Source organism: Chamaea fasciata, unplaced genomic scaffold, assembly GCF_029207755.1.
Source record: "Chamaea fasciata isolate MVZ Bird 193981 ecotype frontalis unplaced genomic scaffold, bChaFas1.0.hap1 SCAF_3, whole genome shotgun sequence".
Lineage (NCBI taxonomy): Eukaryota > Metazoa > Chordata > Aves > Passeriformes > Sylviidae > Chamaea > Chamaea fasciata.
In genome coordinates this window covers 105,081,117-105,099,158 of record NW_027094088.1, presented here as the reverse complement: position 1 = coordinate 105,099,158, position 18,042 = coordinate 105,081,117, and the positions used below count along the sequence as shown (strand labels likewise).

The 18,042-nt window shown below is 37.9% G+C and overlaps 1 protein-coding gene across 1 annotated transcript in view; it reads left to right on the top strand.

The window, feature by feature from the left end:
- The window catches only part of LDAH (lipid droplet associated hydrolase), a 110,179-nt gene that overhangs the window by 26,749 nt on the left and 65,388 nt on the right, over nucleotides 1–18,042 (top strand). The window contains exon 3 of the mRNA XM_066179998.1: nucleotides 4,799–4,933. Coding sequence (XP_066036095.1) covers nucleotides 4,799–4,933 — 135 coding nt within the window. The remainder of the gene's footprint in view (nucleotides 1–4,798; nucleotides 4,934–18,042) is intronic.

Genomic DNA, 18,042 nt, shown 5'->3' with positions numbered 1-18,042 from the left:
CAACTGGAGACACTGGGGTGTGTCTCACAGGACAGTGCATGGAACCCAAACCCTTGTTTCAAAGCAAGATGTAAGAAACCTTGTTTGGGATGACTTAGTTACATGTCAGTTTTTTATTCACTCCACACCACTCCTGGCTTTTGCTATCTACTGCTTAAATAAATCTTTCTCAATTCAGCTATCCCTTCCAGAACTGCTGAAAATTACCGAGTTTTATGTTTTAGGCTCAATTTCTTTTGAGCAAGCTGTATATGTTTCTGACTTATATTTTTCTGGACAGAAGACTTCTTTCATGTTTTGTTGAATATCTTCGTTTCTAACCTGGAACATTTTTTGCATGGGGTTATCTAGTGCTAGTGTTCTCTTAATTATGGTTTCCATTTGACATGAATGTGTTCTGTTGCTAAAGAATTCGAAATGCTTGACAATTTGTAAGCCATAAAAGCTGTCATTGTTTGTGAGGAATGGCTCTGGTCTGTGACTTTTTAAGTGAGCATGATGTGTTTGTTGTTTTCCATTCATAATTAAACTGATTGAGTTTCACTGATGGCGCACTGTATGTAAATTTAAATTTATCAAGTCTAAATAATTTCTCTTCTGGAAGTGCAGCACTTCAAATATTAGTATTTCATTTTAAGGCAGGCCAAGTTTGACTTTATGATGCACTGTATAGGAAATCATTGAAATCAGGATGAAGGTTATTCTTTAGCAGTGATATCCTGGGGTAAATACTCTGTATAAATTGTTCTCTCTTCACTGCTTAAGTGTCTTACTGAGGAAGCAGATGGCATTTAAAATCTTGATTTGATGGAAAAAGCATTAACAGGAAAATGTTTGAAAGTGAAAGGTAGTCAAATGCATCTTTATAAGTAATGTTCATATTTCTACTTACATGGATGTCTAAAGAGTAGTAGTTCTAGTTGTTGAAAGCCTTATATCTGCAGTATATAGAAGCAGAGGATATTTACCTCCTAAAATAGCTCCAAGTTCCACCTCTGCACTCCAGGTTGTTCTGTACCATTCTGTGTTAGCTGTGGGTGGAATGAATTGGAAAAGGAAGCAGTGGATTCGCATCTTCAAATTAAAAATGGAAAGACTTTGAGCTTAATGTAGAGTAGCTGGGTGAAATGTCATGTATTACAGAGAAAAACAGGGAATGTGGCAGGAGTCCTTTGCTTATTGCACCTTATGGGTACATCAGATAAAGTGTTCTCATTCACTGTATAAATTCTGCATTTGACACACTCTTCCCATGAAATGCTTAGAAATCTTTTGGAAATTAGACAAATCTGCAGTGTATTATAGTCTTGTGTCTTTTTCTGTTATGGTCACCATTTACAGCTATTGTTTAAAAGACTTCTGGAACAACACAAATGCTGTTGAAAATTAAGCACAGTTGAGAGTAACTGCTTAAGATGTACTTCATGGTTCAGATGACTGCAATTTGAGATTTGTTGGCATACATGAATGATTCAGCTGCCCTGAGGTGTCTAAGGATTTATGTGATATTCAAATAACTGGAGTAACCTTCAAATCATGGAGGTTAATACTGCATTTACTTATGGTTTCCATTTTTTGACACTTAGTTGCTGAGTGATAGATCATAGGCAGTTCTGGTTTACTGTACTGGGAAATCCTTAAAAAGCACAACTGAGCACTGTTGCCTGGGTGCCCTTGTGATTAAGCTAGTAGTTCTTTATCTATAAAATAAACTACAATAATTTAATTGAACACATTTCAGTTGCAAAGATCAGCCTAAAACATTGATCACAGACTGCTGTACTTCGTAAGTCCCAGTTATTTCTATTAGGTCTTACTATTACTCTGTTGTATGAAAAAATTCTTAGTCCAGATTTTTTTGTTTCCTCCCCAAAAGTATTTTGACAGATAGCAGCTCAACTAAAAACATACAAAATTACCTTAAAGACATGTGAGATAGACATTCTTCACTCATAAATATTGTAGATGCCAGCTTTCAACAGCAGGGACTATTAATCTGCATTTACTTAGGTCAGTTCAAATCTGGAATAACTCCACTGGAATTGCAAGTTCAATAAAGAATATATTTATAGCTGCTTTACATGTGGTGATTTCTCTGTAGAAATTATTGCTGTTAAAATTCTTGTTGGTTTTCATTCCCCTGTGTGCCAGTAGTTCTCATTCATACCCCTTCAAGGCATTTGGAAATGCCAGTAGCAGTTCTAACAGCTCAGACCTCTCAGAATATCTCTTACCACGAGCAGATGCTTATGAGGACTGGAGGAGTGAGGTTTCTTTTGTGTTTATGGATTTTCTCTTTTTCCTGCCTAAAATACACACCACATATATCACAGGATAAAAGCCCCCTTTTCCCTGAAAGAAGTATTAGAGTTTCTTAGGCTTTGTATAATATTTAATGCGAAGCCTCACTGTTCTTAAGCAGTTCTTACCTGACTGTTCTTCAGCTGGTGACCAAATCCTGAGCAAATTTTGTGTTAGGTTCACCTGGCTGATGATGGGAGAGAGCACCAAAATGTCTAAGCTGTTGTAATTTCTCCCCCACTTGTTCTACATTATTAAAGGAGTGAAAAGTATAAAGAAGAAAAATGCTGTGATTGAGATTAATTTTGTGATTCCTTGATCTCAAAACCCCTAATGTTATTACATTCCAGGATTAAACATTATGCAAGGCATTGTGATCATTTGTACTACAAAAGACACAATTGATTTTGGATTGCTGCTACTTTTTTCTTCAGCCTTGCTGAAAGACAGATTTCCTCTGTGTAACATCAATCCAAGGAACTTGACAGATTATGTCAAGATTAGATTTTATTGTCTCTGGGGCCCTTTATGTTATTTATTTTTGATGTATGGAACCCTGATGCAATTGTATGGATGTGTGACCCTTGTGAATTTTCAATTGTTTTCCTGGAAATCAACTTGCACAAATTTGGTCATGTGTTCTGGAGTTTTTACAAAACAAAAGTTCCTTTTTTAAAAGTTTCGTTTAATGGCAAGCTTACAAGGAGATGCTTAGAAATATGTAATAACTGATAGTGATGTTTTGGGTTTGGGGATCCCCCCCCCCCCCCCATCTGTGTAGTACAGTAAAAATAATGATTTTTGAGATCACTAGTTTTATTGAGATTTAAAACCCCTCAGAGACACTTATTACATGTAAGTGAGGGGTGAAGTGTGTGTGTGAGATACATTACCTGGAGGGAAAGGCTCCCTTCCTGTGCTCATGCACCATGCCAGGGTGAGCTGTGCTATCACCTCCTGCACACGAGGCTCTGCTCCAGGTGGCTGTGGGTGCCTCAGTGGCACTTAGCTCAGGGATCCTCCTGGTAGAGTAATGAACTTACTGTGTGCTGCTTTAAGAGCAAAAGGGTGAAAGAAAGAAGAAAATATGAAAATACCCACCACAGAAGGAGGAGGAGTGGAATAACTCTTGTTTTTATTTCCATGCACTGTTTTCACAGGTACAAATTTGATTGTAGCTCTAATTCTTCTTCTCTGTCAGTATCAATAGTTACACAGCTCAGCCTCTGTTATTACAATCAGACTGATATAGAGGAGTTGACAAAATTTGAATGAAGGCTTTTTTTGTTTTGCAGTACGCTGGTTTTATTTTGGAATGTCTTTTCTTAAAAAATGACAGCCTTTTTACACAATACTGCTGCCTTTTGCTGTTGATGATATCCAAACTAAGAATTGCCTGATGTGGGAGTTGAAAGACACAAAACTGAGCAGTCCTAACCATGAGGACGAGCTTTGCTGGTGTCTAAATGATGGTAAAAAAATCAGTATAACTACTTTGGAAAGTCAATAAATAAATATGAATTAAATGTTCTTATGTCTGTGTGGAATTTTTATGGATCGTGTGGAAATTAGGAAAGTTCTGCTTCATCTTCATATGGATTTGCTCTCCAATTTATATCACTAGTGGTATCCAAACTAGAAAGAAGAAAGGGGGAGCAGAGTATAGTATTTTGTTTGGCAATCCAGTGATCTCTTTCAAAGATGTACTTTTATCTTTGGGACAGCATTTCAGTTTCCACTTGAGCAATGGTATTATATGACTGTTGATATTTTCCATGTTTGACAGTGGATTTTAGAACAGGGTGGTCTGAATTCCCAGGGCAAGCCATGTCCGTTCAGACACCAGCCTTTTCTGAGAAGTCCTCAAAAGCTGCTGGGACACAAGGAGGGAGGACTGATTCTCCTATGGTTCTAGACCACAAGGTCTGAAAAGGAAAGAGTTTCTTCACTGGTGTAGAAAGGGACAAAGAGAAAATGAAGTTGCAAGCAGGAGAAGATTTATTTGGTCCAATGTGTTTAAAATAAAATCATCCTTTTTTTTAAGGTCAGGACAGACTTTTTGTACAGTAAGAATGTCACATACCTATTTTGAAGTGATAACACTGAGATATTTGGAGAGCAGACATCTGGATCAGGTGATACGTGCTGTAGACTTTTGTGATGTTTTAAATTCACATTTCTGTAACTCAATGAGATAGATAAACAAGCTAGTTGACCTCTGACAGAAGAAGATGTTTTCACTTGTGTTGGACTTCAATTTTAGGTTTTGCAGTTTCGAAGTAATTCTGTAAAATGTTTCCCGTGAGTACCATTGATCAGTGGAATTAAAAAAGTTGAATAGCATAGCCTGTGACATTGGGGAAATAAAAACTGGAAATGTACTAGAGAAAATAAATTAACAAATCGCTGTGTAATGCTGTTTAGTGTGTTTTGAAGCAGATTGCTTGCTGTTGGAAGGTTAGTATTGACTGTGCTTGTATGTTTTGTTTTTTGGCAGGTAACCCTGGACTGGCAGGTTATTACAGGACCTTTATACAGGCCCTTTATTGTGGACTGAACCAGCAGTATCCTGTCTGGGTTGTGAGCCATGCTGGACACTGTAAACCTCCAAGTGGGATGGAAATGATAGAAGGTACAATACTGTAACTTGTGCATACAATTGTTTGTACCCCTCTGGTTTCAATGGCAAAACTGGTGCCTATTGAAAACAGATTGACATGAGTTTTAAATGTCTCCACTGTATTCCCACAGAACAATTTTAACAGCTGTATGAGATGAGAAGTTAGTGAAGTATTTTAGGTAAATTAGATTTACCAGACAAATATGTGCTATCAAGAGAATAAGAGAGTTTACTGTTGGCAGTCATTAGAGACATGTTACAGTGAGGAAGGTCTAGAATGTGTTTATGTTGAGAAGAGTAAATTAGAAAAGTACATTTTTAAATTAAATGTCCAATTCAGAGATTGAGTACATTAGGAGAGATTTAATTATCTCTGAATTTAAAAATAGCTGTACTAAATCAGTGAATTTCCTGGAAGCAAGTACATATTTCTGAGACTGTGGGGTATGGGATGTTTGCAGGGGAGAGGTTGCTTGCGTATCTCTTAAGAGTCTTTTGACATGCATGTCTCCAGCAAGAGATGGTACTCCCAGCATTGTTAGGTGGAGGGGAACCAGCAGTGAATCCTGTCCTGAAAGCTGATTAATATTGGAAGTCCTCTGGACTTGGTGAAGCTGCAGTGATGTAGCAGTAAATCAGCGGTTTTGGTAGTTTCTTCCTATATCACACTGTGCAAACACCCCACTTTGGAGACCACAGATTTAGAGTGTGCAAGCATTTAAATTGTGCACTTGACTTAGGAAGGATGCTGCCTGTAAAGGGGTCTAAAATGTAGCAAACTACATAGGAATAATAGGCCTGATTACATTTAGTTCAAGTAGATTTTGACAGTCTCATAAAGCCTAAAGCAAGTTTTCCAGCAGCAACCATCAATCACAGACTACTTCCTAACTGACTGGAGGGATATCATTTGGCGATTTGGAAACTGAACAAAGCTACACCCTTCATTTCTACTTCTGTATGATATTCTTCTATTCAGAAAACTCCTGCAATCTCTGCTCCACAGAGACACACACCATTAATTGAACACTTCCCTGCTGTAACTCTGCTCCCAGCAATCAATCCACTGTGCAAAACTATTTGAAACTTAATTTTACTTAGTGAATATAATACAAAAGTTATACCTCAATTTCAATGTACTTATCCTCCTCCTCAGCTTTTAAAAAGACATTTGTTTTGAACACTGCTGTGAATGTAAAACAGGCCAACATCCATACTTAGGTTTAGGAAAAATTACAAAAAGGAGAGCAGTTTTCTAGTTCTCCCTTATTTTGTTTAAAATTAGCGTAAAACATATGTATAGACAGCAGGTGTGCATACATAGCCTTGTTTTAAAGTGGTTTAATTCTGTGGCCTTCTGCTTGTTGAGAAATGAGAAGTAGAACATCTCAGACAGAAATAAGTGTAGAATCATGGAATCATTACATTTGAAAAAGACTACCAAGATCAAGTCCAAGGCAACCAAATACCACCATACCCACTAAACCATATCATGTGCCAAATCTGCTTGTTTTTTGAGCCCTTCCAAGAATGGTGACTCCACCACTTCCCTGAGAAGCCTGTTCCTATGCTTAACCACTCTCAATGAAGACAATTTTCCTAGAGTCCAACCTGAACCTTTCTTGGCACAATTTGAGGTCATTTTCCCTTGTTGTGTCTCTTGTTACCTGGAAGAGACCAACCCCTGCCTGGTTACAGCCTCTTTTCAGGTAGCTGTGGAAAGCAATGAGGTCCTTCCTGACCTGCTTTTTTCCAAGCTGAACACCCCCAGCTCCGTAAGCTGCTCCTCATCAGACTTGTGCTCCTGACCCTTCCCCAGCTCATTGCTTTTCTCTGGACACACTCCAACGCCTCCATGTCCTTCAAGAATATTGAAGGCTTGCTTTTGTTTGTCCTTAGGGCTGCCAATAAACTGCTTTTGGTAGCAAAGTAATACTGAGAGTAATGAAAAATTAAATCATAATTAAATTACTAATTTATTTGTCCTAATAGTCTATGTTTGCCAAGTGCTACAGAAATATGGAATTCAGTTGTTCATATCTTAATCAACTAAAGAGACACAATTGATGTATTAAAATGTCATATACCTAATAAGTAGCTAGTTAGCATTCATGACTTAATGATACAATATTTGGCCAAATGAAAAATTATATTCAAGATAAATCTCTAGAATTGTATAAACAGTATGGATGAGTATTGAGCTATACAAATCAGCCAGTCATGTTTTTCCATCAGAATGGCAGGAAATTTTTAGTGACATTCTTAATAGCCAATTTACAAAATAAATTTCTAGTTTGATCTTTTATGTTCAATGGACTGAAGAAGATAATAGTGTGTCCTTAAAATCTGCTAAACTAGCCTTAGCGTGGTTCTTGGTGAAAAATGATAGATAATGATTGATTTCTAGTCCATCAAAAGAGTCTTTGCATTGCTTTCCCTTCACACAGTGGGAGTAGGGCCTTCAGACCATTTTGAAACTGAATTACATCCTAAGAAACAGTATGGGAAAAGCAGAGAAGTGGTGAAGAAATAATAAATTATCTGTGAAAGCATTGATTATGTGAACCCGAAATGTTAATGTACCATCAGTGTGAAGTTTTGAACTGAAATGAAGCTGTGCATGAAAAAATAAATTCTAGCATTACAGGAAAATTTGGAAGTGGTGTGGAGCTTAAATTTATTTGATATATTGCTTCTTGGCTGTTGTTACAATTCATCTGAATGGAGTTTGCTTTTGCAGCCCTCTGGCTTCTAATGAAACTGCAGAATTGGCTATGAGTGAGAGTCTGCCTCTAGCTCAAGTGATATAAATCCAGCAAAAATAACTGAAATTGTTAGGGTAAAATCAGATTTATACTTCAGCAAGTTAATAATCTTGTTAATTGCTGAGTAGTTGTCCACCAAATGACAGATAGAAGTGTGGGCATGATTAGCAGATATGAGCCATAAGTTTTTCCCATCATGATATGCTGTGCTGGCAGGAAAGAGCCTAAAATAGTAGCCTGAACAAGACAAAGAGTGTGGTGTTCTATAATAGGAGGGTTACAAGTTATTTAGGACAGTGATTCCCAAACTGTGATCTGGCTGATCAGATGCAGTTGGCACTCCTGCTGCTTTCCACTTGCTAAAGGGGATGAATAGTAACTAAGAATACTTTTCCAGTAACACTTCTGTGTAAGCATTTGCTGCAGTGCCCTTAGAGATGTTGTGCCACCATGAATGTGTGGTGCTGGCAGGGAGGGGATTGTGGTCTGCACTGCTGCAAACAGGGGAGGAGGAGGTCATGGAAGTTGGGTGTTTCAAGAACTGGGTTCCTAAAAATAGGGGTTTGTCCTTGTTGTGTGTCACAGAATTAAAGAAAGGCCTGGGTTGGAAGGAAGCTTAAATATCATTTAGTTCCACCCCCCCCTGCCATGGACACAGACACTTTCCACTAGACCATGTTGCTCACAGCTCCATCCAGCTTGGCCTTAAACATTTCTAGGGACAGAAATTACACAGGCACAGGGACTATGTATGCATTTGGTAGTTTTTGCTGGCTTGTGACTCATTTATTTTAAGTAGAATAGATGTTTTTAGCAATTGCTGATGATGGAAAATATCTTAAGTTGCTGAATCAAGTGGATCAGAGATACTGGCAGTCTCTTTGGTCAGTACAAAAACACCTCAGAATTAATCTCTGTCGTACTCAGAAGTTTTTTTGACCAGCAAATCCTTATCTGTGCTTCAGCCCTGTATTATTTGTCATAATGGCAGATATGTGGCCACACTGAGGTACCCAGTGATAGCTGTGTTTAAAAAGCATTTATGTCTTGCATGTTTATATTTACATAGGGAGAAAAGCAGTAGGAAGGCAGCTGGACTGGCCTCTCACATGCATACTTTAAGCTCATGCATATGCACATTTAATTCACGTTGCACACATTTAATTCCCATTAATTTATATTTCAACATTTTCTGCTTCCTAAGCATATAAATTAAAATATCTGAGAGTCATTGAAAGATGAATTATCTTTAATATAAGTTCCTTTGAGGTTTAGTCAGTTATAGTTCTATACTACAGACCCAGAGAACTCTGTAATCATGTTTATGGCCCAGAACACATTAAGATTCTGCTTAACTTTAATGCAGATTTATATGACACAATGTCTCCCAATCTAGTGGTATCACACTGTAGATACAGTAAAATATCCCAAGTTTTGAGCATGCCATCCTGGTAGAATTATGCTGGTTTCACAACTATTTCATACCAAGTGTAGTTTTTTTAATATGTAGAGAGGGGAAAGTTCCTGTTTGCAGAGCTGGCCTTGGCACTGATTAATCACATGGAGCTCCTTGCATGGTGTTCGTCGGCAGTGAGGATCCCAGGTCAGGGTGTGCACAGAGGGACTGGTGGTTTTCACAGGATGGGACAGGAACTGTCAGCCCACTGCAGTGCAGTCCTGCTGCCCCTTGTGATCCAGCAACTGCTGTTGCCCAGAAATCCTATTCCTTCCTTGTCTTGGAAAAGGCAACCTAAGGAAGCAAGTGTGTGTGCATGTGTAAAAGTTATTATGAGCCATTTAAATGTTGAGGTTTTTATCTCAGCCTGGCAAGATCTGAATTTTACTGTATGGCTTTAGTGCTAAGTGTCTATTTTAAGGAAACAAATGGTCATTTCATGTTTTGAACCCACTGGAATGCTTGAAATGTAGATGTGTGAAAAGTAAGCAGCCCTAGGGATGCTGCACTACTCCATTTACTTCTTTCCTTTAAACCACATTCAGTTAATTATTCATGGAGGTCCCGTAATCATGCCCATAATTATGCAAATACATCCTTAGAGTGAAATCTTGGCATTTGGCATTGACTTTATCAGTCCTGCTTAATTTTAAGCATGTGTTTAAAAGTCTTGTTCCATTCAAAAGCAAAACTAAGAAAAATAAAATGTTGCCATATATGAAGTATTTCTACGTTGCTCTGTTGTTTTCTTTTCTGGCTATTCAAAATGTTAACAATTTGAAGTGTTTATATTATCACACCTTAGCAGCCATGTATTTATTTGTAAAGATCACTTAAACACTATTAAGCTCGTTTTAGTACCACTTAATGTATCTCTATATCCCCCTGAGTTTGATGGGGTAGTGACTAATTTTTGCGGACATTACAAGGAATAGGACTTTGTCTTTACATTTCTTATGGCTATATGAAAAATAGGCTCTCTGCATTCTCTATTTCTTTCAAGATTTTCCACTAATTCTGTTGACATAATATCTATTGGAATATTATTTAAAAACATCCATGTGGAGAGCTTTTTAATCCATTCTAGTACTTTATTCAACTAACTCCTTGGTTAAAAGAAACAGAATTTTTCATCCATACCTACAAATAAGAGTAATATAATTCTGTTTTTAAAGATTTTTGAAAACTGATACAATCTTCTGGATCTTTATCCAGAAAACAAGATGTTAAAAAAAAAAAAAAAAAAAAGGCAAGAATCATCCATTGGCGAGCACAGTGTCTTTACTGCATTCCAGGAAACTTTGGATGTAGGTTTTGAAATTGTTTATGAATTATTTTCTACATTTCATCCCATGACATAGGTATGTTCTCCAACTGATGCCACCATTTCTGTTTAGATGCATGTGGTTTTAGTGGGGAGGAAAAAGTGATCAAGAATTTGAACCTGATGAAAAGGTAGCAGTTAAATATTCTGGTGTCTGTTTGAAGGCAGGTCACAGTTCTCTGGGATGAGCAGTGCTATGATGTTTCAGAATAGCTTGTTTAAATGTTTGCCTTGCTGTTAAAGGGAAAGTAAAAACCTAACGTAATTTAATAAACACAGTATTGACATGATCAAGTTATTTTCCCCAGGGAGAATACTTAGGAATATTTTAATGCAGCTCAGTTTGAAAGATATTCTTGCATCTGCTAACAGAATGACAATGAAGTAACCCCACAGCACGGAATAATCGTCATGCCTGAAGGTGTAAGAGGTCTAGATTTGTTTTTATAATTGAGTCAAAAATTTTATTTACTACGCAGGTTGGCTGCAGGAAGAAAAACTGATCAATAGTTTCATTTAGCAATTCTAATTTATAATAGGGACCTTTGATTTAATTTTGATACCCACAAAACTTGAAACAAATGGTGCAGATCCATATGGGATCAGTCCAATGTTTAATGACATTTTTATTTTTAATTGATAGTGAACTATAACTGTGAGTGAGAAAGAATGACGAACCATCCGTAACGCATGGCACCATTCCAGATTCTGAAAGTAATCAGGTTTAGAACATGGACCCTTTCTGGTTTTATTTCAGTTTTAGGAAGTCCTTTCCTTTGAGGAGCAGTTTAGGCATTTCAAGGAAATACAGGAAACTGTAAGGCAGAGTGTGCAGAAGAGGTAACTGCAAATGGCCTAATTCTTAAAGAATCAGTAATGTATTACTGTTACCTCTAGTGGATCTTAAATCTGAAAGTTCTGAGTAGAGGCAGAGTGCTTGGGGCAATGATAAAGAACAAAATGATGTGGTACTGTAGATTCAGTATGAATGAGGGAGTCTCATTGCCGCTTGCTGGATGAAGTTTTTCTTTTTTCTAGTTTTGATACCCTATGGCACTACTGTCTTTCTTTAAGATAGACATATTCATACCTTTCTAAAGGCTGAATTTGAGGTTTTATTGATTGATACATATATTAAAATAATCTAATTTACTACAGTAATTGAATTACTGGTGTGGTCAGATGACTACTTTATTGCCAAAGAATTCCCCATTGAGTTAAACATTGTAGCAGGTAATTAAAATTCTTGGGAATTTCCATTGTAGTGTCACTTTTTTCAGAACAGAACTATGGCTTCAAGCATATTACTGCTGAGTTTACTGTCAAAGACTCCACTGAATTCCATGCTATGGTTTACATGATTTGGAGGATTTTTCAGTTAATCACAAAGAGAGCAATATCAGTGTTTCTGAATACACTTCAGTATGAAACTACTTGATCATATTTGGAGCTGTTTATGTCTGGAGTGCAGGTAAAACTCAGTTGAGGTCTTTTTATATAAATTATACTGTAAAGCCTCAGGCAGTTTCAAAATGTTTATATTGAGCTGTTGCTTCAATGCCTGCTGATGTAAATGACTGAGGAAACCAAACTTTTTACAACTGTGACTCTAGAACTGCTTGTGATGAACTGATTTACTTTCCATGTAGGATCTCTCACAAGTGCAGAATGAAGACCAAAAAATCCCTTATTCTTCCCCTGCCATGGGCAGAAACACCTTCCATGAGATAAGGCTGCTTAAAGCTCAGTTCAGCCTCTCCTTGAAGGTTGTGGCATCCACAACTTCTTGGGGCATCCTGTCTCAATGTCTCACCACCCTCACAGTAAAGAATTTCTTCCTTATACCTAAACTAAACCTGCCCTCTTGCAGTTTAAAGCCATTTCCCTTTGTTTTATCACTCCATGCCCTTGTAAAAGTCTCTCTCCAGCTTGCTTGTGGTCCTTTTAAGTACTCAGTTTTGTACTGGTGGCACTTCAATCTCTATTTCACCTGTCAAGTAAAATTCCAAGTAGAATAAAGCTACAGTAGTACCTTGGGCAGGTTGCCATAGTTGTGTGCTGGGCAGTTCAGGTGGGTGGCTAAGAAAGAAACCTTCAGCATTTTCTTCAGGAAGCTTAAAAAGGAAACTGCTATCTTGGTAACAGGGAGTGAATTTTTAAACAGTGTAACAAAACACTGGAGAAGAAAAGATATAAATCAGAATTTAAAGTAGTCATTTCACAAAAATGTGTTTCCTCCCCAAAGATACAAAAATTGCACTGCACAGCATATGCAAATGGTTATTTTAAGCATCAGCAACTGATAAAGAAACCTGCTACATTTATGCAAAGTACAAGGTGAAATTCTATTTGCTCTCCTCAGTTTTGCCTCTGATTTTCATAAATTCAGACTTTTGCACGTGCTGTTCTGTCCATTTCTCTTTTGCCAGTGGGAATCAGTGCTGGGAGTCACTGAGCCATGGTTGGTTCCCTTTGCTGTCAGGTCACACTCCTTGTATGAAGAGGAGCCCAAGCAGAGATTACAAGGCTTTTCAAGGCAGGTAGCACTGGGGGTGTTGACTGAGTCCTATGAGGTAGCTCTGCATTGCAGAATATTTTGCAGACATGCTGTGCTACAGGCCTCAGCACTGCTAGCAGGTGGTTGTATTCTCTGCTGGCATAAACTGACGTAGCTCTTAGCAGTCAGTCCTGTGCCACCAGCTTACAGCTGCAGGGAATAGAGGATAATAATTTGAAGGCTTCTTATAATCCATCGGTTTTGAGGGATACAGATGAAAGATGGAAAAATGTTATGCTTGCCTAAGTGGATCGTTTACTCCTTAAAAAGGAGGCTGTTGTTACATAATTTAGATCTGGCTATTAAATTTAATGTTTTTGTGGACAAATGAACAGAGAAACCTACATTTCTCTTTATACTTCTATTGAAACAGTGTCATCCAAGATGAATATACACAAGGGCAAAGGAAAAGGACTAAGTTTACCGAATGCCATCCTAATGCCCGTTATAGGAGATGGTGAAACAGGAAGTGTGTTACAGTTACTTTGGTATTACTCTGAAGTGTTGTACTTTATTGAACATGTCAGTTAAGTCAGATATCACTTGGTTGATATCACAGTGCTGAATAAAATTTTGGGATGGATTTTCAAGAAAAATTGGGACTGTCCTAGCAAAATAAAAGTTACGGCTTGAATTCAGTATAAGCATCAAACACTTCAGAAAATGTCACCCATCAGTCTGTCCAATCACTGTGAAGTACAGATTCTGTATTGTGACTTGGGCTGTTGTAAAACTGCACCTCTCAACTTCCTGCTTTTTCCCTTTTCCTTCTCTTAACATCATGTTGTGCACCTTCTCATTTTCTCTTACTTTGAAAATAATTCTATTTCCTGTCGGAAATAACATGGGTTGTCTTCCTTGGCCAGCTGTCTTACCCTGCTCCAAACTCCGGCTGGCTCTCCCTTGTTTGCTCTCAGCCCTTCTTTCTCTATTTGTATCTGTTTAAACTTCCCAAAGTTTTGAAGTGCTGTTTTCAATAGGTGTGACTGTTAGACTTGCCTACTGTGGTGCAGCACCTCATTTGTCATAACCAATGGAATCGATGCCTGTGAAGTGATATTCATCTGTTTTTGTTCCCTTCAATACTGGTACAATTTCTGCTGTCCTTTCCTTACCATCTATGCTGCATCTACCCGTTCTTGGTGAAGTGCAGAACATCACTATTCTGGTTTTCTTCTGTTGTTAATCCATATAAAAGCAAGTTTTGTTGAAGTGTGCAGTTTTGTTTGTGTGGACAAGTGGTGGGGCATTGACACAGCCTTGCACTTGGCTTCAGTGTGTCTAGAAACAAGAAGCACAGCATGGACAATCACCTTCCCATGGACTCAGACCTCTTTGTTTTTTGCTCATTGAGGTAATTTTATGGAAATTCAGATCTGCCCCTGTACAGTGATGCATCTCTTGTCTGTACCCTGCAAAGTGTGGGATTTTTTTAAAGTTTGTTTTACTGTTTGTTTTCTCTCTTTACAATATGGTGCTGAGAATTTTCACAGATTCCACTGCTTGCAGTTATTCAGCTTACTGACTGCAAAGTGCAGTCATTTAAATACAGAAAAATTTACCATAAACATTATGCAAAACACCCATATAACATTTCCTTTTTGCCCATTAAAGTGCTTGGAATGGAGACATTGATTGGCGTAGAACTGCATAATAAAACACTTTTTAATGGTGTTTGCCTTGCCAAAATAGGAGACAAGCAACAAAATTCTGCTTCCAAGTTTGTACTGTTATTTCATAATGACTTGATAATAGTTACTCTGAACGGGGGGAAGCAAGACTGGGAATGTAAAATAAAATAAGTTTATAAGAGATAATTTTAAAAGTTCATGGTGCTCCTGTATGCCTTTAGTAAAAATCTGGGGTTTAGTATTTGTCATGTTTATTAGTTCATTCTGTCAGACTACACCCGTACTAATTTAATTATAATACAGCTTCCTTTGAAAAACATATTAGGTGTTAAACAAGTGTCCCAGCAATAGGTGTGTAGAAAGCGAAGGAAATCAGTAGTTCAATTTGTAAAATAAGGCCTTGTTATTTTTCTAGTAAAGAAAATAATACATATGACCACTTCAGTATCTTGAGTAAATGGTAATTTATTTGTGGAGGATACCTTTACAGAAAGTAATTGCTCCAATAAACACTAATGAGTGGTGTGTTTATCTTAGAAGTTGCATGAACAGTTCTTGAGGGTGCTAGGGCCAGACTAAGGTCTAAGGGTTAATCTAAAACACAGTGCTTTAAGACCTGGTTCTTGGTGTCAGGAGGAGTTCTTCAATATTTATTTTAAGATTCTTTCAGGGTTTCCATTCTATTTCTTTGGCATTTGATTGCTTACTGATACAAATTATCCATGTTTCACTAATCAAATGAAAGATTGAGTGAAACATTCAGGCTTTGAGCAATATATCTTTAAAGGATGCCAAACTAGACCCACAAACCTTAAGTCTCAAGTTTTAAGATTACAGTTGTATCCAAACACTTTCAAATGGCATGGTTAAATTTTGAGGAATTCTTGTCTTTTGCTATGAGAAAAAAAAGCAATCAAATTACTTATTTAATTTCCAGAATTAGACTTCATATTATGCCCACCATTTTAACAGCTAATCTAAGTAATTCAGTTGTAATTTCTGCTTGTCACTACATAAAGGAAAAGATAGAAACTTTCCAGGTGTTGCTTCATCTAAGCACAAGTTATTCAGTCAAAACTACTGCTCCTTCCACCAGTGTCTGTATACGTGTTTGTGGTGGAAAAAGGAGGTGGTATGTAAAGTCTAAAACACTTGGCTCAATATGTTGGTTTTACTTGGGGTATTTGGTGGAGGTGCAGAGGAATTTATATGTCCCTGAGCTATCCCACTAGTTCAGTCTCCAGACACTTACTTGTCCTTTTCCTGCAAAAGGTCCAGTTCTGAAAATTCTTGACCACGCGAGTTTATGGAAGGGATTGATTGAAGTTTGTCCTTAGATATCCAGCTACCACATCTTACAGTCAGTGGTCCATGGAAGAGGAAGATACAATGTGGGTAGACCTGGTTTTTACCTCCTTTTCCTTCATTATATGTAATTGCAGGTCACCTTTCCTCATGGTTCCTTATTTGTTCATGCGTAATTTGGAGGCCTTGTAATACTCAGTCACCTGTTGTGACCAGGGCAGTTCAGAGTATGGACATGTAAAATTGTGAAATTTTGGAAACACAAAGGCATGCGGAAATTTGATGCTCCTGTTAGAAAGTCAGGCCTCTGGTATCTTTTTGAATCTTCCAGTAAAAAGAAGTCTATGATTCAGCAGACTTTTTAATGAAAGGCTAAATTTTATGAATTGGCTGCCTAAAGTCTGCTCATACAACTGCTGTGCTTTTTTTCTGCATACGAATTTCCCTTGCATACACAGCAGAAAAACAAACAAACACAATTCTCTGTTATTTCTCTGAAAACCGAAGTCCTCTTTCCTAGCAAGATTAACTTGTCAACTAATCTTAGAGCAAACAGAGTTTTTTGATCTATCATTGTTTTCTGCCTGTAGTTTTAGCAGAGGTTAGAAAGGGATTCATTAAAGTGATGGCACATTTGCTTTTCCAAAAGCACATCAGAAAATTATTGCTTTGCCAAAAAAAAAAAAAAAAAAAAGAAATACAGTATTTCTTTTAATACACCAGTTAAATAAAGTCTTAAAATCATGTCTTGGCCCAGATGGGGTGTTTGTAGCATAAGGTAGAAGTCGTATAATTTCTACTATCTGAAAACTGCTTAAATGAGCTCTCCTTCAGCCATGGCATGTATTCCACACCTGAGGTGAAGTCACTCTGGTCTCTTCTTTGATGTAGAGCCATTGGAGTGCTGACTGCCAGTGTGTTTGTGCAAGTCTGTTTGCTTATACAAAGAACCCATTTAAGCTTCTCCACCCAAGAAATTTGTGTTGATTTTGGATAATCCCTGGGTGATTTTATTCTCTAAAATAAATCTTTCAGACTTGTGATGCAGCCCAGCTCTCACACATTTTGGACTATTAGAAGTGTAGCATTTGTGTTGGGGAAACATGAAGTTACACGAGGCGTGGGCAATTTTATTTTTGTCCAGATGTCAAATAGAATGCCTATTTCAGTACAGGGTTATGTGACACTGGAGTTTCACCTGAGGACTGTGGGGTTGGTCCATGATGAGAGTTTTGCATAGGGATTACCAGACCCCACACTGCATGTTCATTCCCCAATGTGGCTTCTCTAGGAATAGTGCCAAGGTGATTGGGTTTGGCAATAAACCACTATTTCAGAAGAAAAGGAAAAGTTGTACTAAACAGCTGAAACAATTCTCTGGGGTCAGCCCTGGCTGTCAGGACTCACTTGCAGCCTCAGGGAGGTTCTGTGTGTGTGTGCAACACAGGCAAATAGCCGAGCGAATTTGAGCATCCTTGCTCTGAATGTGTGAGCAGGGCTGCGATGAGGCTGATTTGGCCCACAGCAGAACAACTGTCCATGATCATCATCAATCACAACTGACCCATCCAATTAAAAATCGCTTCTGCAGGCTCAACTCTCCCTGGCTCCCTTAAGGAAACACTGGTGCACAGGCTTCAGTTGAGTGTTCTCAGGTCTGGCCAAATGCAAGGGGGAAAAGCCATTGTTTTCACTCTATTCTCAATCCCCAGTCATGTCCTTCCTCAGAGTTCTTGCTCTGGCAACACAGCTGGTTCTGAACAGGCACATTCCTACTGAAGTCAATAGCTTTGGGTATGTTGGCCAGAATGTCAGCATTGCTATTTATTAGGTAAATAAACATTAAATTAGGTATGTAATGTCTTAACTAATTAACTGTATTTGTCTAACATAGTTATCTAAACTTGGAAAATATTGAGATGGGCCTAGACTGTCTCTGCTGTGCTATTTATTAATTTCATAGCAGCAGTCTTCAGCAGGTCTTTTAGCAGATGCTAAATTCATGTACGGAAAAGCCATTAACCTCATGAGACTGAATAATACAAATAAAATTTTTTCTTGTTTCCTGCTTGGTTTCTGGGGT